General features: G+C 38.4%; 1 protein-coding gene and 1 pseudogene across 1 annotated transcript; one reads left to right on the top strand and one right to left on the bottom strand.

Annotated features, from left to right (window-relative positions):
- Window positions 1–748: 748 nt before the first annotated feature.
- Window positions 749–17475, top strand: adgrf3b (adhesion G protein-coupled receptor F3b). The gene is made up of 16 exons (XM_077553413.1): window positions 749–802; window positions 3383–3395; window positions 3763–3915; window positions 4151–4303; window positions 5276–5315; window positions 5620–5744; window positions 6471–6701; window positions 7611–7823; window positions 9217–9379; window positions 10742–10944; window positions 11049–11239; window positions 12468–12653; window positions 13538–14842; window positions 16936–16977; window positions 17086–17115; window positions 17211–17475. The coding sequence occupies exons 1-16, from the start codon at window positions 749–751 to the stop codon at window positions 17271–17273; spliced, it is 3165 nt and encodes a 1054-aa protein (XP_077409539.1). The 3' UTR covers window positions 17274–17475.
- A 954-nt stretch (window positions 17476–18429) lies between these two features.
- Window positions 18430–25629, bottom strand: LOC144039760 (meprin A subunit alpha-like; annotated as a pseudogene).
- Window positions 25630–26205: the final 576 nt, after the last annotated feature.

Here is a 26205-nt window from a genome sequence, read left to right as displayed (position 1 = left end):
GAGAAACTACTTCATAAACAGGACACTCAAATTTTTCCAGTTTACCAACACACAAATCTATAGTCGTTCATTTTTGTGCCCAGTAGGCTTATCCCTATGTGGCCTTTGAATACCGGTAATTATTCAGTGGTCCTGTACAGTTTTTGTTTGCATGCTACAGTGTGTTTAGAAATTTGATGTAATGCACATAAGTATTCATGTCTGTCATAAAAGTAGTGTCAAATTCATGAGAAAAATATGCAACCATGTTCTTAGATGACAAACAATTCAAAATTCAAATTTTGTGGTATCCCAGCTGTGGAGAGGAGTGAATGAAGAACTGTTCCAAGAAGCAGGAAAACCAATTAAGTGCCACTGTTTTGTTTAATTATTATACCAGACTGGCATTAAACTCGGAGTGCCTTTTGGGGTGCATAGGATAAAAGTGCAGTCGTTGAGGAATCCCACCAATACATCACTGAAGGAGGACTGTGTTTATTACAAGTCAGTAAAATGATTAAATGTACTTAAAGGGTATATTTACAAATGGAGCATTTTGTTATTGCTGTTTTGTTTATTATAATCATTAAACATTTAACTTAAATGTACCAGAATTAAAGATGATTTGTGATTGTCTGCGGTGCTCAGTGTAGCTTCAACGATGGGACAGAGATGAAAGTACTTCCTGAAATATACTTAAGTTTAAGGCTACTTCTTATATTGTAATATATTGTTTATTGATGGGTGATATTTTTCCATTAGGAACACAATGTTATCCACCATGTTAGTGTATCTGATGGGGTCTTTCTACATGTACTATCAGGTAATGATGCTTCTTAACATTGCACTGTGATTGTTTCTGGTCTTGACTAGTACAGTACATAGCCACAGCTAATGGCGGAATAGTGAAAAATAGTTTGATGTTATACTATATCTCCGCGAGGTAGTAACTGGTACTCTATAGTCGTCGGTTTTGGCACGTTTTCAGCAATTATCTTCAAACTTCAATAATGTATCTAGGAACTAATCTCTGAATCCGCCTAACAGGGATTTTAACTAGGGATTTAACGATAACGGCAATACAGTGTTCCCTCGTTTCTCGCGGGTTCATCTTTCGCAGCCTTTCTGTTTTTTACACACAACTCTCGAGTGGAGATTCGGTGGCACCGCGGCGGTGTGGTCACGGTCAAAATGGGTTTATGTGTCCTGCCTCGTATCTTCATCATTAAAATTAAAAGATAAAGGGCCGACAAACGATGGATTTTTACCCGGGATGGGAACCACCGCCAGCAGGGTAACTTTATGAAAATCCTTGGTGTCCTGGAGGTCTTTGGGCGGCCGTATCTCCCCAGCCCTACGTCCTACTGGGGACATACGGGAACATCCTCGGATTCGTCTCGACGAGAACTTTCCAACGATGTATGGCCCGTTGCGTTCCAACCTTGCCCTTCGCCTTTGTGACCTGGAGATAGAGGCCTGACAGTTTCCTAATTTCATGCCCTGGAACGCTCGTGCGTCCGCCACCCCCCCATGGCTCAACCCTAGATTACACCGCATGCATGTGCATTCCGGACCTGCTCCGCCAATTTGTTTCCATTTCCACCTTGTTCATATTACACTGTCTGTGTTTGCGCTGCGGATCGAATGCCGACCAGCTTGTCGTACCGAGACCACCAGACCAGCAATGCGCTCTCAAACCTCCCGGACAAAATGGATTTCTCAGCCTCGTATCATCGTTATTAAAATTAAGAGTGTCATTTCTAACCGCTGTTTTGTTGTTGTTGTGTGTGTGTGTGATTCTTTTTAATTACAATTTTTATTTTTGTTTTTTAGGATAACATACCAGCCAGAAAAAAATTGATCGATTGCCGTTATATTTTCGTTTCTCAAATAATTGTTTTGGATATTAGTTTAATTCTATTTTATTGTTGTTATTATTATTTTCTAATCTACAAAGGTTTGAACACTGAGAGTGTGTAGGCCTACTGGGTTTAAATAAGAGATACAGTATGTGAGAAAATGTTAACGCCTATCAAGAAAAATACATGTATAAAGTGTATGGTGAGGTGTTTGCCTTAAAACATATATAATAAATTAAAAGAATATAGTATGAACAAAAAACATTTATAACTAACGCAAAAATATATACTGTTTTGTATAAGTAAATAAAAAAGTACTTTCAATGGAAAAAAAATTACTGTAAATAAAAAAAAGAACATATGATGAATGAAAAAGCATTCTTAATAAATTAAAAAGCATAGCAAAACGAAAAACCATAAATAATAAACAAAAAAATTGATATAATTACCGAAAAAAAAAAAATAACGCGGATTTCCTTTATCGCGGGTAGTTTTTGGAACGTAACACCCACGAGAAACGATGGAACACTGTATCGTGATATTGCAATATTAAAACTGCCACAATATTGTCATCGTCATGTCACAATATTAAAAGCAGCTCATCTTATAAAAGTCAGGTTGATTTCCATTTGTGCAGTTCTAGCACCCTCTGGTGGCTAGTTTTTTTTTGTGCAGTTTAAATTTCATAAAGCATGTTTTGGCCCTTCTATGTTTAAAATCCACGGTAATTGTCAGAAGAAGGCGTAAGTAATATGCTTGTGAAGCGAGTCAATATGTGGAGGAACTCAATGTGTGTGCGCATTAGTAAGTAATGCCTCAATATTAAGTGTTATTAGCGATTGTAGGTTGTTTATATGCATTGTTGTTATGTACATGATATTGTGTTGTTGTTTTTTAGTTAGAGCTCTCTTCTTTTTACAATATTGTGACCTTTTTTATATTGCCAACCTCCCCACAATATCGTGATAATTATCGTATCGTGACGTTTGGATAGTTACATCCCTAATTTTAACTAAAGCTTGCTTAGTGTATGTGTGAGTGTCTGTGCATGTTTCTCTGTGTAAGGCAAGGCAAGTATATTTGTATAGCACATTTCATACACAAGGCAACTCAATGTGCTTTACACAAGGAAAGACAACACCTATAAGCATCAACAATACTTGCAGGTAACGACATTCGGAAGCAAAGAAGAAGTAAGGTTACGTTGGGGAATCCCGGTCCAGAAAGTAAAGACCCTAACAGTCTGGAATTAGCCACAGGTGCTTCTACTCAACTGGCAGGTAAAGGAGCTTGTCTCCAACTATGTCAGGGTCTTTACTTTCTGGACCTGAATTCCCCAACCCTGGTTAGCTATGTGTAATTTTCCAATACATTTTGGTTAACCCTAACCCTCGAGTAAGAGACAACATGCGAAAGTCACATTTTGTATGCATCAGAACGACACATGAAATGTAAAATTGGCATGCTTTTCATACCTGGAATACAAATAGTGGGGAAGATGTAAGAAATGATAGATTTTTTTTGTCTGTTCTTGTGATTTGCAGGCTTATGCTGCTGGTATGTATTACTACCACTTCAGTTTTCCTATACTTATTACTAAATGGTCAATGTTTTTGTTTTTTATATATATACATACAGTATATATATATATATATATATATATATATATATATATATAAAGTTTCACAATTCTGGTCCAACTGCCAAGTGTCAATTAAAGAAATTTCACATTAGTGCCTGAATGTTTTTTTTTTCTCCCCAAATCCATTTGCCTCACACTTCTGAGTCTTGGGGTTCGAATTTCAGTTCTGGAAGCTTGGATGTTATCGAATCAAATAAGACAACATTGTTGATGAAATTAGAGAAATATATTTTGTATTTATTGAGATACTGTATTTTAAGATGGTTACTAATATTTCTCTAGGGACTACCTACGTCGCTGAGCTTTTGGTGAAAAGTAATGTCACACTGCAAGCCCAGACCATCATATCAGTCTTAAATGGAAGACATCTCCAGGTGGCCGATGACAATGGAGCATTCTACACAGTGACGCTTGATAACAGTGAAATGATTGCAGGTACATCATGCAAATCACTGATTAGCTTGTTCTGTCACACAACAAGGAAGAACAGAGAATATTGCAATCACATAATCATAAACAAATAATGCTGTTGGAATGAGGAATCAAAGTCTGCCACCATTATGGAACAATCTTTTTCCTTTCAAACAGTATAAATGTATTGTGTTCTATTTATGTTTTGTTTATTATACAGTACTGTATGACAAAAAGAAGCCTGTGCTTCTTATTCTAGAATGCCAAATTATTGGTGATGAATACGCTTGCAACTGTTCTGATGGCTACACTTGGAGCAATGAGGTGTGCTACAAACTAAGCTGCTGCAGTGAAACTACGTGCAAACACGATGTGTTTAAAATCACACCAGTTTGCGTTGCCAAGGTCCAAGGTAACAGATTGCTAGAGGTGGGACTCAACTAAAAACATATTTTTCTAATTAATTTGATGCTATGTAATTAATCACTATCACATCTTTCTCGAAATCAACTTCATACTGAATACATTATATTTAGATTTTCCATTCCAATAGAAATACAAATCGTCCATTCTCCAAATAAAACAGTGTGATTGCTTCAAGTATTTGTCCATCCCAGTTGATGTTTACTGTAAAACTGACACATTAAAAGAGAATTTACATTGTATAGTTAAGCTTATTAAAATTAGTACCAGTAAAAATGTTACACACATTTACAAAAATGTTTTTAAAACATTTAAAAGCAAAGGAAATAGTTTCAAGACCATATCGTGAAACTGATTTATTTTTTTTAATGCTTAAAAGACCTATAATAAAAAAAAATTTTTTAAAAAGCATAGTTGACCTCAAATTAAAAGCTATACTTGGGCCTGACTTCATGCACCAGAATACAGCGGTAATCCTGTAAAATGATGAGGATGGTGAGGTCATAACTAAAATCCCCCTGTCATCTCTACAGTGCACCTCGCTGGAAATTCAATACTGAAAGGAACTACATGGGATTCAAACAGATCTAAACAGGTAAATAATATAAATTGAGGTATAAAATGTGTGATTAATTTGCGATTAATTGTGAGTCAATTATTGAAGTACTACAATTGCAAATTATACACATGTATATATATATATATATATATAGTATATATGTATATATATGTATATATATAAATATTTATTAGAGGTGTCAGTTGATTAAAATTTGTAATCGTAGTTAATCGCATGGCTTCAATAATTAACTCACGATTAATTGCAAATTAATCGCACATTTTATACCTCAATTTATATCTAAATTTATAATAAAGTGTACAATATTTTGTGTGTGTGTGTATATATATTAAACACAATTTGTACTGGTTTCCTTTTTAAAGCTTGAAACTGCCTTTCAAGGACTTAACGGTTTTGAAGGTCTGAACATCACCAGCTTGAGGTATTGTACTGAACAAATAGATCATATTTATTCAAATTAAAATATCAGTACTGTGACATATCTAACATATTTACACATTTATTTTGCAAATAGGCCTAAATGCATACTTTTTTCTTTTTATATATATAATTGCTTTTAGATTTTATGCAAGTCTAATGTGTTAGACCAATTATAGATTATTCATTTCTTCCATCATAGATACCTGTGTATTGATGTATCTTTTGTTAGAGCGCACAAATCTTAAAAAAATGGAAATTTATGATATCACCAAATATGTGTTTTTGAGCTTTTCTCAATCTTAAAGTCTGGCCAACAGTTCTGTGGACTTTGAGGTGGATCTTAGCGTCAAATTTGAAATGTCGAAACTCCAAGGCATTGTGTCTGATTTGGAAGCCAGTCTTGGAGCTGTTTTCAGGATCAACTCTGTAGGCAAGTAAAAGTTTATTGTTGATGTTTTTCCCATCCTGATGTACATATAATTTTGTTTCCAACGGTTTGGTGAAGACGTAGTAAAATAATCTCCAAGTTTAAATCAGGTTGTGGAAAGAAGAAAGAAATAAAAAATTTCTTGAAAACTACTGAGGTTGTGTACACATATGAATTTTTGACATTAACCGTTTTTTTTTTATTTGCCAGACTCTAGATATAATAATAATAATGCACCAGATGTATACATCCCTTTTCTAGACACTCAAAGACGCTTTACAATGGAATGGATACATTATTCACTCACACTGTGGTGGCGGTAAGCTACTAAGTAGCCACAGCTGCAGGCTGACGGAAGCGTGGCCGCCAGTGTGCGCCTACGGTCCCTCCGACCAACACCAAACATTCGCACCTTCCATACACCAGCATGAGTAGCACTGGAGGCATTGTGCATGAAGTGCCTTGCCCAAGGGCACACTGACACATGACTTGGGGAGAGCAGGGATCAAACAGCAAACCTTCTGGTTACTGAACAACCGTCTCTACACCCTGAGCCACGGCCGCCACACAGATATGGTTAACATGTCTGTGTTTCTGAAGATGTCACCAGTTTTGAAGTACCTGTCACTCCAGTCAGGTTGAGCCCTGACTTTTAGCATTCTTCATCTTGGGCCATATTCTTCAGTTTTCGGCTAATCCATTTTACACACTGTTGTCTTTCTCACATAGGCATGGTCACCATAGAGCCAACAGAACCTTTCGTACCTTATAAGTCTGAGTCGACACTGAAATGCACTTTAGAGGAGGCATCAAACAGCTCTGGGTGGAAATTCAGCAGGCTGAATGAGTGCTATGATCTTAACAATGGCGGTGTGGTGAAAGTGAATTCAAGCTGTGCCACAAACGAATATAAATCCTGCACTGTCGTCACACTTCAGAGTGTAACAAGCCTTTGGGCAGGTGAGTGCGGAAATTTCTGATGACAAAGACATTAAGTCATTCACTCCTAGCCATTTGCATTGAAGCAACCCCCTTTGCTCCCTGCTGTTTTACTGGATTTTGACTGATTTTGCAAGGCCCACACAAAATTGTGTTCTATTGCTGTAAAAACATGTGACCTACCAAAGGAAAGATTAGAGTCTCTTCTTTCATCAGGAAAAGTATATTTGTATCTGTTTCTGTCCTGTTTTGCAGAAATTAGCATTAGAATATAGCTAAGTTTCATCATTATTCACAAACCTGTTGAAAACACTGGCAAAAAAAGCTTGTTGCAACATGGCCCTGACTGACCTCTTATACTCTGCTGCCACCTGTTGGCCGTTTTTTGTAATAACTACCATTGCTTTAAGCGACCTACCTCTTCAAGTCAGAAAATGCATCAAAGCCTTCTATATGCTTTAGTATAAAAAAATAAAATAAAATAAAAACTTATAAATACGTTTTTGGGAATGAAGGACAAAGTATTAAAAACGTATTTCTACGTTTTTGAGTTAACCTCTGATAAATTGAAATCATCCTCATTTACTTTTTTTTTTTTTTTTTACGCAATCACCCATCCATGATCCATTCTGCCATAATTTCAATTTACTGGGCCGCGAGTATAACCATCTCATAATTTTCTGCCACATTAAAAACTGCCCCCCCCCCCCAAAAAAAAAATAAAATAAAATCAGCCCAGTGGTGGAATGGGAGTTAGCAAGAAATGTTTGTCCAGATGTATTGAATTAGTGAATAACCTTTAAGTTGTCATCATCCAGGGACTGACTTGGAACTACTTTGTGATTTGAAGCAGTTTAATTTGTTTTATCTTTTCCAGTATAATAATTGACATTAGTCATTTTTGTCTTCCTTAACTTCTGTTCACTGCAGGCATGTACGAATGTGAATTCACTAGTGGCTCGTTCAGGCATATGGCAACGACAGAACTAAGAGTGGCAGCCCTGCCTGAAGATATCATCATGACATCCACACCAGTTACTGTGGACTGCTCTCAAAGACAATGGACTGACAATGTTACAGCAAATATAACTGCTACTATGGACAACAACAATGAGACTTATGGAGTCACGTGGAGCTACAAAGGTGGACCTGAAATAAAATGTAAATAAACATAAACCATCTGGACAACTTATATAGCTTCTTCTTTTTAGCTACAACAACAAAAAACATCACACAAATGATAAATATGGACATCTGACTATGGTTATTTCAGTCTCAATTTCGCCACGCCACCCTTTTCCGACTGATGACCATGGTCTCAGATTTGGAGGTGCCGATTTTCATCCCAACCCCTTCGCACTCGGCTGCGAACTGCTCCAGTGAGAGTTGGAGATTACAGCTTGATGAAGCCAACAGCACCACATCATCTGCAAAAAGCAGAGATGCAATGCTGAGGCCACCAAACTGGCCCCCTCAACGTCTCAGAATCGGTGATAAAGGGCAGCTCTGGTGGAGTCCAACCCTCACTGGGAACAAATCCAATTTACTGCTGGCAATGTCGACCAAACTCTGACACCGGTCGTACAGGGGCTGAACAGCCCATATCAAGGGGCTCGGCACCCCGTACTCCCGAAACAAACAACCCCCACAGGACTCCCCGAGGGACACAGTCAAACACCTTCTCCAAACCTACAAAACACATGTAGACTAGCACCCATGCACCCTCGCGGACCCAGCCGAGGGTGTAGAGCTGGTCCACTGTTCCATGGCTGGGATGAAAACCACACTGCTCCTCCTGAATCCGAGATTAGACTTCCCGACGGACCCTCCTCTCCAGCACCCCTAAATAGACCTTACTAGGAAGGCTAAGGAGTGTGTTCCCTCTATAGTCGGAACATACCCTCCGGTCCCCATTCTTAAAAAGGGGGACCACCACCCCGGTCTGCCAATCCAGAGGCACTGTCCCTGATGTCCATGCAATGTTATTGAGGCGTGTCAACCATGACAGCCCCACAACATCCAGAGCCTTTAGGAACTTCGGGCGGATCTCATTCACTCCCGGAGCCCCGCCACCGAGGAGCGTTCCAACCACCTCAGTGACTTCTACCCCAGAGATAGGAGAGTCCCTAGACTCTGCTTCCTCAAAAGAATTGAGGTGGAATTCATTCAATTCATCAAAGGTGGAATTGAAGTGACTTTGAAGTATTCTCCCCACCGACTCACGACTTCCTGAGTCGAGGTCAGCAGCACCCCATCTCCACTATACACAGTGTTAATGGTGCACTGCTTTCGTCTCCTGAGACGCTGGATGGTGGACCAGAATTTCCTCAAAGCCATTCGGAAGTCGTTTTCCAAGGCCTCACCGAACTCTTTCCATGTCAGAATTTTTGCCTCAGTGACTGCCGAAGCCGTGTTCCGCTTGGCCAGCCGGTACCTGTCAGCTGCCTCCGGAGTCCCACAGGCCAAAAAGGCCCGATAGGACTCCTTCTTCAGCTTGACGGCATACCTTACGGTTCGAGAATCACCACCGCGACAGGCATCGACCACCTTACGGACACAGCTTCGATCGGCCGCCTCAACAATGGAGGCGCGGAATATGGCCCACTCGAACTCAATGTCCCCCGTCCCCCCCGGGACAAGGGAGAAGTTCTGCCAGAGGTGGGCTTTGAAACTCCTTCTGACAGGGCATTCCGCCAGACGTTCCCAGCAAACCCTCACAATACATTTGGGTCTGCCAGGTTTGACCGGCATCTTCCCCCTCCAGCTCCGCCTCTCTCTTCACCCGAGTGTCCAAAGCATGTGGCCACAAATCCGGTGACACCCTCCAAAAACTCAAAAAAGGGTGGGTACTCTGAACTGCTGTTTGGTGCATAGGCACAAACAACAGTCAGGACCCGTCCTCCCACGCAAAGGCGGAGGAAAGCTACCCTCCCGTCTACCGGGGTGAACCCCAATGTACAGGCACTGAGCCGGGGGGCAATCATTATGCCCACACCTGCTCTGCACCTCTCATTGTGGGCAACTCCAGAGGGGAAGAGAGTCCAACCCCTCTCGAGAGGATTGGTACCAGAGCCCAAGCTGTGTGTGGAGGAGAGTTCAACTATATCTAGTCGGAATTTCTCTGCCTCATACACCAGCTCGGGCTCCTACCCCGCCAAAGAGGTGACATTCCCTGTCCCAAGAGCTAGCTTCTGTAGCCAGGGATCGGTACAACGAGGTCCCCAAGGGTCTTCAGGGGTCTCTAAATTTGGTCCTTGTGAACCCCTATCCAGTCTGTTTTCTAGAGCTGGGTATCGATTAGATTTTGATTTACAAGAGTTCAGTTTGATTTGATTTTTCCAGATTTGATTCAATTTACTTCAATTCAATTTATATTTATTAATTAATTAAGGGCATGATAAAAACTCTACAAACATTAAATTTCAAATAAAATTTGTGGTTAAATGACTTAGTTTATTAATGAAAGTACCATGTTATAATCACTTAATTGTTACACAAAGAATGAGATGGCAATATTTTCATAATTAAAATTCAATAATTGTAAATATAAATGAGAATGATTCTGAATTGTCCTTAAGTGTAATAAGTCAGGTTTTTCAGAAATGTAAGAAAATACTTAAAAATATAAATAAATAACTAAGATACAAAAAAAACAAAAAAACATTGGCCTTTAAAATTCTATTTTCTTACCAACGTATAGGGAACAGATATTAAAATAATCGATTCATGGTTTTATGAATCGATATCAGGCTTGAAAATGAAAATCTATTCGATTATTTGTTTTTTTTTTAAACGCATCCCTACTGTTTTACATGTCTCACACCTGAATCATATAATTAGGATCGTTATCAGGCTTCTGCAGAACTTGCTAATTAGCTGATCATTTAATTCAGCAGTGTTGGGGGAGGGGGCCATGGAAAACTCGCTGGACATAGGCTCTCGAGTACCAAATTTGGATCATGGATAATTTACCGCAGTCTTTCATGACACACTAATGTGCCATGGAACAGTGGTTGGGAATCACAACTTTAAAGAACTGATTTTCTTTTTGTTGTTGGCAGCCCATTTAGGGAGAAAGCAAGTACTGTACATATTCCTGAAACTGACATGTTTTTGTTTACAGCCACTGTGGATTCATTGGGATACACTTTCAAAGCTGTAATCAGCTGCCAGAAAACCATTGAAGCACATTATGTGAACATCACCTTTAAAAACGTCAAAGATCAACATAAAAGTGCAAGACTGGACATTCCAGTAATTTATGGTACACAACATTACACATATGACAGATTTGTTTTATGTCATAATTGGCTAATTATCCTAACATTATTTATTTGTATAGTTATCAACAAATCTTCTCTTTCCTAGAGAATGACACATTTTGCAAAGAAGATGGAGATTCGTGGCCCAAGACCCCAGATGGAGACACAATAATTAAGCAAATATGTCCGGAAGGCAGAGTTGGCTATGAGTCACGCACTTGTAAAGGAAACACGTGGCAGCCAGTGTACTCCAAATGTGTCATCAATCAAGTGTTTAACCTTATGAAAGCAGCAGAGGTAAAAAATGTGTCCTACTTTTACAAGCAGCAAAATTATTAGGTCTACTTGTATTGTTATTGATCCTAACTTCAAAATAATAGGGATTTTTACAGTTTAATGCCTAGGTATCTCACATTTTTCAGTCAAAATGCAATAAGTTATGACACGCTATTTATTACTCAGTGTTAAGGAGGCGGTTCTGTTTCGGGCAAACAAGTAGCTGATTATCAGCCTATTATTCTACGAAGCCAATAAACTTTTGTTACCCGGCCAGTGCTGAAGACAGGACATTGAGATTGCTGCTTGAGTTAGGCGAGCAGGAAAAGAGCAGGGAAAGACAACCTTTTTTTTTACTCATAGAGGCAGCACTTCCTCACCAAGCCGCCACATGACACTGGTCAAGTGTGGAACAAGTAGTTTTGCTTTGCAATGTGGATTTTGTACATTTTATATGGATTCAAATTACACTGTTAAAACTGCTGGGTCAAAAACCACCCAATTTGGGTCAAAAATTGGACCGAACCTGATAACTTGGGTAAATTACTGGATCGGTCCAGTTTTGTGGTGTAAATTCCATGAATAGTATCAAATGTGTTAACAGGAAAAATGTAAAACTAAAATAAATTGTGGTGCATGTAGCGGATATCACCAAACACAATGAGGGCCAACACCTTTGACAATAGACAGAAAGAAAGATTTACTTGATTGTAACATTCTTTATTTCATATTTGATAGGTGGGGTACTGGGTAGGCACTCCAATGGCCCTACAAGCAAGTAAAAAAAAAAATCCTAGGTAGGGTGAGCAGATTTTCAAAATTCAAAACCAGGACATTTAAATTTTACTGAAAATCAAATATCAGTTAAATATACAACAAATCCTCACCAGGATTTACGTATCACTAGTGATAGACCGATATGTTTTTTTCAGGGTCAATACTGATTATTAGTAGTCAACGACACTAATAACCGATATTTGGAGCCGATATTCATTTTCACTAAAAGGGAAAATATTGGCATCAAAAATGTTAAAAAATACAAACTCCAGCTCCTTTTTTAAAGCATATGTTTATTGAACAACGTTTAGGGTTCATAAAATATTGGAGTTAAAAAAAAATCTTGGTCATTGTTTTACAAATCTAACAAAAAGCTCAGGAATCTTCCCTGGGCACTAGCATATCTTCAAAAGTTAAATAAAAACTTAAAACTAAGTAAATAGGTCCCTATTATTTGTTTTTCATATTTTAGAAGTTCTTGAAAGGACCAGGGGCAACTCCAGAGGCAGCCAAAGACATTTTTAGGGAACTTCAGAGGTGTTCTATGTTGGATTCAAATTCAAGTGGCAGGATGGCTGACCTTACTGCATCTATCCACATTCTTGAGTTGATGGCCAAAGCATCAGAAAGCGTTACCCTGCAGAGCAGTGTCTTGCCTGTAAGTATTTGTCAGTATCTATAATAACAACATATTCTAGCACGAGCGGAAAGCCTCTTTTTTTGGACTTTTAAAACCCTCAAAATATGAACCTGTCGTGTCCGACAGGAAAATACAAATGTTTTTCAAATCCCCGTAACTCCTGAACTGGACTCCAACGGCTTCTGAAAGCAGAGAAGCGGAGCTTTACGTCGATACCAGATACATTACGATAGCTGGCAGATTGTCATGAGAGGAGGAGAATGAAGTCGTGCGTCATAGAGGGAAGTGACTTAAAATCACCGTAACTCCGGAACCGTTTGTGCTAGCAACGTAATTCCAATGGCTTCTGAGAGCAGAGAAGCGGAGCTTTGCATCGATACCCCATACGTTACGGTAGCTATTTTATACGTTACGGCAGATTTTCATGTGTGGAGGGGGGGGGAAGCTGTGTGTCATAGAGGAGAGTGACGCAGGAGACAGGAGATCACGCATGTTTTTAAATCAGGGTAACTCCGGAACCATTTGCGCTCGCAACCTATTCTGAAATACGTCGAGATTTACGTTTATTTACGTCGAGAGAAATAAATAAATAAAAAACGGCTTTGATAATAGTATTTAAAGGGTTATTAAAAAGGTGGCCCAGGGGGCGTATTGCAACTACAAGGGGAATCACACTTCTCAGTCCAGCAGGTTTTCACTGGAGTTCCGGTGCTCTGCATTTTTCAAGTCTGTCCATCCATCCATCTCCTGCACCGCATATCTTCACTAGGGTCGTTGTGATATTTCAAAGTACAACTTTGAAAATTCACCAAGCCAACCTTTTGGGGGTTGTCGCGCCACTACATATTCAAAAGGGATGCACTCACATTGTTTCAAATGACATTGTTTTCTTTGCATTTCAGGACTTCATACAAGCAGCAAGTAATATGTTGGACAAAACCTGGGATGCAGTCAACAACTCTATTACTCATGACCTGTCATCAAATTATCTCGGGTCTGTGGAAAGTTTAGTCAAGAACATTCAAATCAGCATAGATCAAACCAATGTGACCACTCACAATTTAGACCTCAAGTTCTGCCAAGGTGGTAACTGTAAAGTGACTTTGTTCAATAGGATGGTAAATATGAGCAGGTCCTCTGGATTATTGAAAATATTTGGTGTGAAAAATCTGACGGATAAATTGCTGAACAACTTCCCCAACACAACGCCATCTCCAGTTTTAATATCTGCAACACTGGAAGACAAAGAAGAGTCATCTTTAAGAATTAGTTTAGACTTCTTCGAAGGGCAGCAGAAAGCGGGGAAAACTTTGTGTGTGTTCTGGAACACCACAAGGGGATGGTCAGAAGAAGGATGCACAGCAACAAGTGTTATTGGCAACAACATCTTCTGTGTGTGCAACCACTTGACTGCATTTTCTGCCCTGTGGGGCGTTGGTGACAAATCTTCACAAGAGCTTGATAGACTTACAATAGTAGGCCTCTGTGTGTCCATTTGCTCCGTGCTTATCTTTCTTATCAGTCAGTTTCTGGTGTGGTCAGCAGTGGTCAAAACAAACCTTTCACATTTTTATCATACAGTCATGGTGAATATTGCCGTTTTCCTATTGCTTGCCCACTGCAGTTTCTTGATTTCCTCATATATTGATCTCTCAGTGCATCCCCCGTGGTGCGACATTGTGACTGTCTGCAAACATTTTTTTTTCTTGGCCAAATTTTGCTGGATGCTGTGCATGAGCATTCTGCTTGTTCACCATCTGGTTTTTGTATTCCACCCAGTGAGCAGAAGACTCTTCATGTTTCTCTCCTGCATGGTCGGCTACGTTTGCCCAACGCTCATAGTGGGATCCACCTACATGTATTGTAAAAATAGCAACAAGCCTTACCATGACAAAAATTGTTGGCTAGTTCCTGGAAAAGGCTTCCTGGGCTCATTGTCTTCTTTTCTCCTCCCAATTGGAACCATTACGTTGATAAATCTCTGTTGCATGGTGGTTGTCATTGCCACTTTGGTGAGGTCTCCAGTCCTCGATGGCAGTAAGGCAGATCACAAGGAGACAGCTAAAAGTATCCTCAAAGCGGTGGCCATTTTGACCCCAATCTTTGGACTAACATGGATTGCTGGATACTTTTACTACATGCCGGATTTAAAGGAGCCATTTTATACTATTGTGGACTACAGTTTCTGCCTCCTCAATTCCTTTCAGGTACTTTCAACACACAAACCCAAACACAGTGTTAAATCCTTGCGATTATTTTCGCTACGAAAACCAATTCTGATATTTTGAGGGCCGTTTGGCTTCCCCATAAGTCAAAATTAGTTTAAATTTCATTGAAAAGTCACAGAATGTGAAGATCATGACCATGGTCAAATCCCCTTAGGAAACAATGGGGAAATTATTTGGCCTTGTACACTATATCGTATCCCACCACTGAGTGACAAACAGAGGAGCAACATTCCTTAACATCTCAAATGAGCCCAAAATCTTTTTGTTCAGTTTTGATTTAATTAGCCTGAAGGGTAGGGTGACCAGATTTTCAAAATGAAAAAGTGGGATGCTATGATTTAGCTAAAAATCAGATATACAACAAGTAATTATCACCAAATGTATTCCCTAGTCAATCTTCGTGTCAGATTCAGTCAACCTAGAACATTTAATAAACAGTAGACAAGAAAATGAGACAAGAGACTAATTATATTATTTTTACTCGCGAGGAGAACGGACAGAGATGTGCTAAGTTACAATCTCCTACCCATTCTGAGGCACACTCCGCTGGCCCCCCTCGTTTTATTGAGTAGTCACTAGTTAGTCACTAGTTACACAGCCGTTACTGCTCTAAAGGGAGGGGGAACACACAGCAGCAACCATCACGGATAGAAGTCATTGTGCAGATAATAATACAGACGTGTCTTTCTTCGGCGCCGAAGGTTTTGACAGTCAAAGTTCAACAGTTCATCCGCAAAGTGTTTCAGTCGCTATCTTGTGATAAGGCACAGTTCCTGCAGCCCCAGGAGCCTCCCACGGGGCTCTGCTCTCTTCACAGATAACTCCAACTCACATGATTCAAAACAAGGTCATACCGCTAAATAAATGCTTTGCAAAACTATAAGAGTAAATATGGGATAACTTATGTACATTTATTCTGTTATTAATTTAGCTAATGCTAAATGCTATCTTGGTTGACAGTTCAACATGTCAATGTACGCATCATTATCCAACATTTTGTTCTCGGTCTGGTAACTATTGGAAGCCGGCTGTGCTATTTAACTCGCATTGTAACACTGGAAATATGCCACTAGAAAACTCAGCTTCCCTTGAGTATGGCCAGTGACTGCAGTATTAGGATAACATTTCCCATGATCTTAGCAAAAAAGCAGGAAGTAGCTCTAGTCCAGTATGACAAAACACGGCAGGATGCGGATGAGAACATAAACGTGAATTTAGTTTATTCGAAGGAAATTAAAAGTTAAATTCCCTTTTAATTGGTTTATCGTATGAATCACTATGGTAACTGTGTGGTTGACATACACATGGCAAAAAAACGTGACGCTGGGGCGGGACCTGCGTAATATTGGGACAAAACAATGGGGTCGGCAAAATTCGCGGGTCTCAAGGCTCAAAAACGGGATTGTCCCGGTCAATCGAGACATCTGGTTATCCTACTGAAGAGAGAAGTGCAATTAATGTCTCATACATGACATCTCCAACCCGCCCCCTGTCCTCAGGGCTACTTAATCTTGTGTTTTTAACAAAAATGCTCATAATTCATTGACATGCCTACCTCTGTTACACTACGACAAGCTATGGTAAATAAACTAATCTAACTAATGCTATGCTAATAAATCAGTATATAGATGTCCACATAATGCTACTATTCCAACTTGTTAAGGAGGCGTGTACGAGATTGGATGGTAGAGCAACTACATAAGTTTCACGCAAGTGACTTCGGTAGTCCGTTGTCATACAATGAGAGGGACAAACAGCTAAATTGTGTTTATCCCAGTGTTTAACCCGGAGATAGCGCCAAACAGCAGTTTTTCAAACTTTTAACAAACATGCACTAAAATGTCAAAATAATGACCAGGACATGTTTAGACAACATTAGTGACACCCGTGTATACAGTTTATCAACAACAACAACAAAATAATGATTTGGCGTTGAGTACCCCTTTAAAAGCGTCCTTCCCCCACCCAGCCCCACAAAAAAGGCTTTGCAACATTATCAAAGGTATTCATTAAGAGCAACATTAAAACAAATGATAAACATCAACTAACTTGTTATTCTCACTGTTTTGCAGGGACTTTCCATTTTGCTGTCAGGCTGTTTTGCAGAGCAGAAGGTAGGTGTATTTCTTTAAAATAGCAAATAACTGTACATTTTTTACACAAAGGTACCCAGTCAATGTGTGTGTGTGTGTGTTTGTCTGTGTGCATGTCACTAATCACAGGTTCGAGAGGAACTATTGAGGCTCATAAGGGTACAGCACTTACAAATCCGATTTATTATGAATTATGCCAAATTATACCATGGAATGAAGTATAAACAGTTTCTTTTTTCTGCTAATATTCTCAGGTGAAGTCAAAAAGACGACATTTGAACCTTAAAACATCAACCACATTCATAAAAGGCAAATGAATCATCAGCTACTTTGTGCTCTATTTTCTGCATCTTTAATTTTTCATCTTTGTTTTTCTTTTCTTTTTTGAGAATCTGAAATATTTTGATTGTTTAGTTACTTAGTGTTACTGCCCGATAATCATGCAACTGCCTAAATTCTGCTCTATGTTCTGTTAATGCCACACTTAAATAAAGATACACATCCAGCAGAAGAAGGTAACACGATTGTCTGTCATTCTCTCATCAATGATTTTTGTTGTTGTTGTTACAAGTGCCGCATATTTCTAATACATTAGTAATAAAGAATATAACGTAAATATTGTAACATTAAATCTAGCATTGTTCCCTGTAAACAGTAGCTTCAATTTTGACATATAAAGTGTCGTGATTTTTTAACTGTTCTCAAAGTCTTACTCTCTGCATAGTTTCTCCACTTTAAAGCTGCCTTTTGTAACAATTTGCCCAAAATATCTTTACAATAGCCTTTTTATTTGAACATTTATGACTGAAACATCTTCTAATTAGTAAATTAAATGTTCTGCATTCAGCAGCTTTAATGTTAAAGGTTATCAAACAAATGTAAATATCAAAGATAACCCAAGTAAACATAAAATGACGTTTTTAGATAATTTTATTAATTTACAGAAAAAATATTCAAAACTACCATACCCTGTACGAAAAGTATTTATCCCCCTTGTTAAATCATAAATTAACTGTGGCTAATCACTTTAGTTTTTTTAAAAAGTTTTTTTAAGGAAATAATTTGTGAGATGCAACTGGAAAAACACAAATGGAAAATAATGTATAAATCCTGGGGCAATTTCATCATATGGATTTTGCTGCATAGGGAGCGTGTTTTATATATATATATATATATATATATATATTTTTTTTTTTTTTTTATTAAAATGACACAAATCTTGTGCATTGTATGTCCACAAGTATAAAATATTTGGAATATTGCAGCTTTTTAGTATACACCTTTATTGTTATATGAGTAATGTCAATTTAAACATATGCAAAAATTACTCAAAAGAATAACATACATACAGTGATCATACAAACAAATTGATCACAGAATAGTTACAGCTTCAGGATAAGGACTCATTTAGCTGCGTCTATTTATGTCTTCTTGTTTAAATACTGTATATTGAGCTGGAATTGGACGAGTGGTCTACATCAGTAAGATCCAGAAGGCATTTGCTATCCAGTCAGGTAAGAAGAATAACGGAGTTGGCGTTAGGGTTAGGGTTACCAGCAATCTATACAGGTCAATTTTGAGCACACGGTCTGTGTCAAACACTTGAAGAATGTGTGTGATTTTCACATTCTCACACCTCGAACCACTATAGAGCGAGGGCTGACTTGAAGCACGCCTAAAAAGAAGCAGATGGTAAAGAAGTTAACTCAGTAAAAACTAATTAAATTTAATTAAATTTAATATGCTTTTCCTGGCAATTTTGTAGTCACATCTTACAACACAAGCCATGGGCTTCCACAGCACCAATGGGATCTCATGTGTAGACTTTTAATATCCAATGCATATTTTTACCCAACTTTGGCGACCTCAAGTGGAGGATGCAGCCATTGCGCAAACCTCATAAGATGCATTGTGAAATTTACAGTATCTCACAAAAGTGAGTACACCCCTCCCATTTCTGTAGATATTTTTCTTTTCATGGGACAGCACTGAAAAAATGACCTGCTCCCTATCCACACCTGAGAACCTTTAACACGGGCCACATGAAAGAAGGGGAAAAAATGACTGCAAAAAAAAATATTGTGCTCAATGTTAACATTTTCACTTTTCACTTTTGTTGCCGTCGGTTTAGTAATAAGTGCCTGTATTTTGAGCTATTTTGGGGAAACAATACATTTATAGCGTTATAAAAGCTGTACACTGACTATGTTTCATTGTTAATTTATTTAAAGAGGAAGTCAACCGTAAACATTTCTTGACAATATGTTATACGTGACCTCACTAGTCTAAACATAACATTCTGATTAATATTAAATTTGTGGAATACGAGTTATGAAACAAAATCCAGTCATTTTTATCCATCTCAGAAGGCGGGCCATTTTGCCATTTGCTGTCGACTGAAGAGGACATCACACTAACTCAGGGCTCAGGCAACGACCAATCACAGCTTACCTGTTTTCTGAAGCAGAACTCTGATTGGTTGCTACCTGAGCCCTGAGCAACATTGGAGTCATCTTCACTAGACAGCAAGAACTGCTGGATTTTGCTGCTTAGGTCCAACTCATATTCCACTAACACAATATTACGCAGAATACCGTATTGTTGTCAAGATCATTTTAAAATTGCACACTGTATCTTCAATAAACAATCGCCGTTAATTTTGCTTCATTCAAGTGACTTGTTTTATTTTAGTTTATTTAACTTTAGCAAGAAACTTTCTAAGTGAGCCAGAAAACTGGAAAATAAAATTACTAATCCCATGGTCGCTTAAAAAAAAGAAGCCTTTTTTATACATGGATGTTGTTTTTTCAAACACCTTACTATACATGGTATTTTTTTTTAAAAAATGTAAGTAAAAGCTTTACTATAAATGGTAGTCTGAATTTAGCCTACTATACATCGTAACACATTAAATGGTCATTTACAAAATCAGCCTTGGCCTTACATGGTCTTTTATATATATTTATATGTTGTTGTTTTGTTTTGTTTTTTGTTTTTTTGGGGGGGGGGGGGGGTGACTTCCCCTTTAACTCATTCACTCCCAGCCATTTTAACATGAACAATCCCCTTCGCTCTCGCTATTTCTATCTGTTGTTTTGCAGCAATTAGTATTAGAATATAGTTTCATCATTCACGAATCTATTTAAAACTGTGAGTAAATGAGCTTGGTTGATCTCTTTTGCTCTGCTGCCACCTGCTGGTCGTTTTTATAATAACTAGAGCTGTCAAACGATATATTTTTAAAATCAGATTAATCACAATTTAGAATTTTGATTAATCATGATTAATCACTTAATAAAAAAGGCTTTTTTATCAGTATTTTTTTCCCACCAAATTTGAAGAGCACCGGTTATGTGTCAATTCGTTTGACATTTAATGTTATGAGGACATCTTCAAAAAAAAAATCATCCACTGTGCACACACTCATTCTCATCTTTTTATAATCAATGAATTATTTGCATAATTTAAAATGGGGAAAAAATGACCCAAATAATTTGACATGAACAAATATTCTAAATGTCATATGCAAAAATGTATTAAATGCTTTACTTTAATGCATGTAATTATGTTTATTGCTCAAACACAAGCTGTGCTACCTTAAACGTAGCCATCCGCTGTCACGCTAAAGGATTATCTATGGTCAAAATTAATAGTGCGATTAATCTGCGTTAATTCATGATTCATGCGACATTTTTTTGTGATTAATTAATCAGTTAATGCTTTAACTTTTACAGCACTAAGCATAATTACCATTTCTTCAACCATTTTTTGCAGTTGAGAGGCTGCATGAAAGCCTTCTGTATGCTCTAGCATTTAAAAAAAAAACATGAAAAAAACTGTATAAATACGTCTTTGGGACACTTAAAACATTTAATTGTGTTTATACGTTTGGGTGGGAGCAAATGAGTTAAACATTTTAAACGACATTGTGCTCTTTTGAAAAGCATTCACACAGGCCTACAACTTGTTGTACTCTTACATGCAAAGAAAAGGTACAGAAATGGTCCCTTTGCCAGTTTGTACAGTTTTGTACTTTCTAACCATAAACAGTACTTAATTGCACCTCGGGGTTTAATTGTGAACCCGACAGGATACAACAAAAAAATCTGTACAATGGAAAACAAAAATAGAATACAGTATTTTTTTCTAAGAGTGTTTCGGCTCTGTCTTCTGTAAAGTGAGGCAAAACATGACTTTCAAATCTTTAAAAGCACTCCACTCCATAAAATGGCTTACACACCTGCAAGAGGATGCTCCATCTTTCTCCACACACACACCTCCATTCAAACAAGGGCCACGTGGGTCTGTGAAGCACGTGCTTTCCTGGGTTTGGAAGCCTCCAAGCTTGTTTTCATTGCCTTCTCAACCATTGCATCTTTGTTTGGTGGCACAGGTTTGATGGGCACCTCAGACTTGATCAAATGTGTCAAATCTGATGAATGAATGAAATTGATATTTATCTTTACACACTTCACATAGCAAATGTGTCACAATTTAGAATGGTGAACTGTAGAATAATAAAACTGATATTTGGGACTATCACCATTAAAGTCAGCAAAAATGATGAGGTCATCATTTTTAATGAAGCTTCTCTTGTGGAGTTGCTTGTGAGAAATGTAAGTGCTCCAGCCTCTTTCCACACCCTGGTAGCAATTGCAGTTAGCATCCCACACTGCACCAGATGCAGCTGTCGGTTTGCTCCAGCGGCCATCAACATCTACAAAGGATAAAGTCGCAAGGAACAATTAAGAGTAATTACATACCGGGGTGTACCTTACTTCTTGGCCAAAGTCTGTTAGGATACACTCCACTTCACCCCAATACTTATGAGAACATTCACTATAGAAAATGGATGGAATGCTTATTAATAATAAATTATTCACTGGCAGCCAAAAGTTCAGCAGATATGCCATTGGTTTGAGGCCGAAATGCACCATGCCATGGTTTTAACCTTTCTAGGTTTCATTACCTTAATTGGTACGCATTCTTCCACTACGTTGAGACTCCGGTTTCGCTGTTAGCACCTGCTTTTTGAATGGAATCTAAATGTAATAACTCTACGTCCTCATTCCCTAGAAACGTACGTAGAAACCTTCACTGTTCATGAAGTCTTAGGCCTTTTAATGTTTTAATTGTCTGTTAAGTCATTTGTTAAGACAACTGTGTAATGAGCATGCAACATGGAACACGTAAATGTGAGCAGAATTGTAAATTATGTATTTTGACTTACAATGCTAACTGTGATTGCTTATTGTTAGCATAGGCTAATATCGTTGGTGTCTGCGATAATTCACATGTGTGTAGTGCATATTGATTGGATTGTATGTTTCTTGTTGCAGTTTTACAGTATAAATAGAAAACTTTACTGCACACCTGAACTATCTAGAATTTGTTTATGAATGTTTAGCTGTTTAGATAAGCTAGCTCCTCGACTAGCAAGGCCTTTCCAGTCTTCAAGACGTTTTTGTATTTGTATTTGTATTAAAATACAGACAGTATGTATGTACTGGCTGATATGCTAACACCAGTACATACGTACTGTCTGTATATTAATACAAATTACACTTACCTCCTGTTTACCTGTTTATACAGACAGTTACTAGACTTAGATGTGTTGCTAAGGCCACACATTAATTAGTTAGAAAACATTCAATTTGCATTCAATCACAAATGGATGAAATGAAGAGTCCTCTTTGGGGGGGTTTCAATCCCCAAATAAGGACGACCCTATGTCCAGTATATGCCGGTGAGCTTGGCCTACCTGTGGTAAAACTCCTTGTAGACGACATCCTCATTTTAACATCAGAATCTTGGTCCATGGTAACAAACGTAACTTGTCGGTTCTGGGCTGGCCACTCCATCACTGCGTCATTTTCACCACTGCACAGGTGGAAGAACAGACCCACGTAGTTTTGGTAGGCTTTGTCTTTTCCATTTGGGTAAACGCTTATCCCGAACGAGTAGCCCTCAGAGTTGTAAAAGCATGGACTTTTCACTGGACTGCCGGGAGGGGTGCTGGAAAGAAGTCCAGAAATGTTGTGGATTTGCCAGACAGCAGTGGAGCAAACTGTTTCACTGAGAGTGATGTCATCAAGATAGATGGCGCCAGAAGAGCTGGGTGATCCTCTGATTCCTTGGAAGACGTAGCGAAATTTGTGGGACATCTTGAGCTTTAAATGGATTATTTTCCAGGCATCATTTCCGTCACCTAGAAGCAAACAAATAATAATAATGAAAAAAAAATAGCTTAAATCAATTCATGCATCAAAGTTTAAAGCAAAGTTCATAAAATCCAATACCTGTGATGGTGTGGATCTTCCTGACACTGCGAACAGTTCCTGTTCCATCGTCCACCCGGACCCATATCACCAGTTTGTCCCCTGCTGCTCCTGTCATCTTGTAGAAGAACTGCAAGCACTGCTCTTGTCTTTTGGGGTAGATGATGCGAGACTCCAGTAAGGCGCTGTTTGCAACTTTACCAGTAGAAGTGTCAAACTTCATTAAGTAGCCAGAATCTTAAATTAGACATAAAAAAATATTAATGAGAACTACATAATTGTGAATTATAGAGATAAGCCAAAAAGCATTTTTTTGTACCCCTGCAGCGTCCTGCAAGGGTTTGATCCATATCAGCAGAAGTACTCAGCGTCTGAGCCCAGTCTGCATTGTCATCCTCATTCTGGATCATTCCACAGATGTTGTTCAGTTCGAAAGAGCACTGGTCTAGAAGAGTGTGTGTGTTTGCTGTTAAAAGACAAGAAGGATCTCAAATGAAAAATGTTCAATCGAATCAGCAGTCTCTAATATCATTTGAAACCAGAGTACTACACTCCACATATGAATTTAAAATGTGGAAGTGATGTAGAAGTTCTCACTTAATGGGATCACATAAGTGTCTAAACAACTTTTAAGACTTCTCTTCCATTTCTGCTTCCCATGACTGTAAGACAGAATCACATGGCTCTTATTTTTTCAGATGTTTATGAGCAGAGACTCACCACAGCTATACATATGATTGAGCCGAGTGATATCCACTTCACTGAAGTCCAGTCGCTGTCCAATGACATCATTAAAAAATGGAATGGTGGTGGTGATTGTGGGGATACTCTCATTCTTGTTGAAGGAAAGTGGCCTGTAGTGCATGATGGACTCATAATCATATGGCGTGTTCAGATCAGTGATGAAATCATCCTCATACTTGTTGAAATTGTGCTCCTTCCCTGTGAAGTAATGATAGCGGTCATTAGATTTTTTCCCCCCACTCACCAGATTCATGTCTCCTTCTTTTCCAGCTAAGAAACTTGGGGCGCTAGTTAGCGAACTACCAGGCTACTCGTTCTGTCTCCTTGTTGGTCAATGTTATTTTCGTGTTCCCGGTTTCGCTGAGTTGTGAATTTGATGACAAATTGTGTTGTTGCTTTTTTCCTTACTTGGCCAATAAATCTGCTCCTCGAGTCACACAAAATATCAAACTGCAATACATGACACTGAACTCCGCACTTGTCTTTTTATTTGGCTAGTTGTGTCTCAAAGGGTGTCAAGACAATAATGTTCTCCGCAGTAATCTTGCAACATCCCTTGTTAGTGAAGAACGTTTCTTACAGATCATTACCTTCTTCAATCTGGTCCCACCAGATTTTGACATAGTCGTCTCTGTCGTAACGTGACTGTTCATGGTAAAAGCCGAGAGCGTGCAGGAGCTCATGCTCTACGATGGCCTTCGTGTCACATCGGGCTCCGATGGACACGTTCTGTCCCGTTTTATCATCTCCGACATATGACCAGCATCTGTATTTAGAAAGGTGGAAAATCCCGTTCTTACTGTAGTCTAGTTTCAAATAACCTTGGGTTCTATACTTTGATGATGACATTACTTGTGTATATAAAAGAGGTTATAGTTCACCCAGAGAGCTTTGTGAAGGAGATGTAGCTTGCCTCTCCTTCATAGGGCTTGAAGTCCACACAGGATCGTAAACGATATTCCTCAAAAGCTTGGAGTATTACCCCTTTAGCATTCAACTCTATAACATAAGCAATCATGATTACAATATTGTTTTAGATCAGAAAAACTTTATTCATCTAACCCAGTGTACCTAATGAATCTGTTAAGATGTAAGGTATGGGGAACTTCCATCTCCTTGTTTGATCAAGAATTGCATTCCTGGTGAGCTGCAACACACATAGCGAGAACTGTCCGTTCTTTTCATTTCAACTATTTCAGCATCGGCTGCATATACTTACATCACCTGCAATGTCTCCCTCGAAAAGATGCTTCAAGTCTGAAAATGTCATGGCATAATGTCAATCGACAAAGCTTGCCGTCACAGACAACATATGAAACAGCTAGAAACTATTACCTTTATTGATCTCTGGGATATCACCCCTTAGCTCACCACCATCTGCATTATCATCTGGATAATAAATATATGGATCATGTCTTATTGGTCAAAAAGCCTTTTTTTTTTAAAGTTTACAACATGCATGAGATGAATCCATTGTCATGAACCAACCTGTAGCTATTGGAGCAGTCTGCACCTGGCATAAAAATAAAACAGTTTAATTCCAGTACTAATAATTTCCCGGGTGCAACTCAATTTGAGATAAATCTACCTTTAAAACTGCCAAAAAGACAACAAGCGACCCAATCTTCATCCAGCTGTCTCCAAAGCCCATGTTGTTCTCTACACAGCACTTGGTTCAGTGATGCTAGCGTAAGCATGTCCATAAAGAACCTAGGGAGGGACTTTGCTCTCCATAATGGAGCTTAATAGATAACTTATACTTTACACATCCTTTTAAGCCTCAAGTGTCGCTGTACATCATCAGTGTGATCATATCTTAATTATAATGAATATTGCCATAGACATGACAACAAATATTACTTGAACGTAACTTTGAGAAATTCAAGCTTTTACATAGTAATAAAAACATAATAAACATAATAGTAATGATAATAAAAATGATAATAAAAATGATAGTAAAAACCTGATATAATTTTTCATTTGCCTGGTCCAATACGGGTGATATGATGTTGGTCTTATCTTATTGATTAGCATTTGACAACTCTGATTAAAAACAACAACACCAACAAAAACAGTTTCTATCATGATATGAAGATTTGGAAATGTCGCAGATAGAGGCTCACTTGTCTGACTTTCGTGAAGGCACACGCAGACATGCGTCTGCAGTATAAATGTTCATCCATACGCATCCGATCTATATGTCAAGTCAAGTGAAGTTTATTTATAT

The sequence above is a fragment of the Vanacampus margaritifer genome, chromosome 19 (genome assembly GCF_051991255.1).
Source record: "Vanacampus margaritifer isolate UIUO_Vmar chromosome 19, RoL_Vmar_1.0, whole genome shotgun sequence".
NCBI classification, from domain to species: domain Eukaryota; kingdom Metazoa; phylum Chordata; class Actinopteri; order Syngnathiformes; family Syngnathidae; genus Vanacampus; species Vanacampus margaritifer.
The sequence above is the reverse complement of the archived record's forward strand: the minus strand, read 5'-3'. Positions and strand labels throughout refer to the sequence as shown.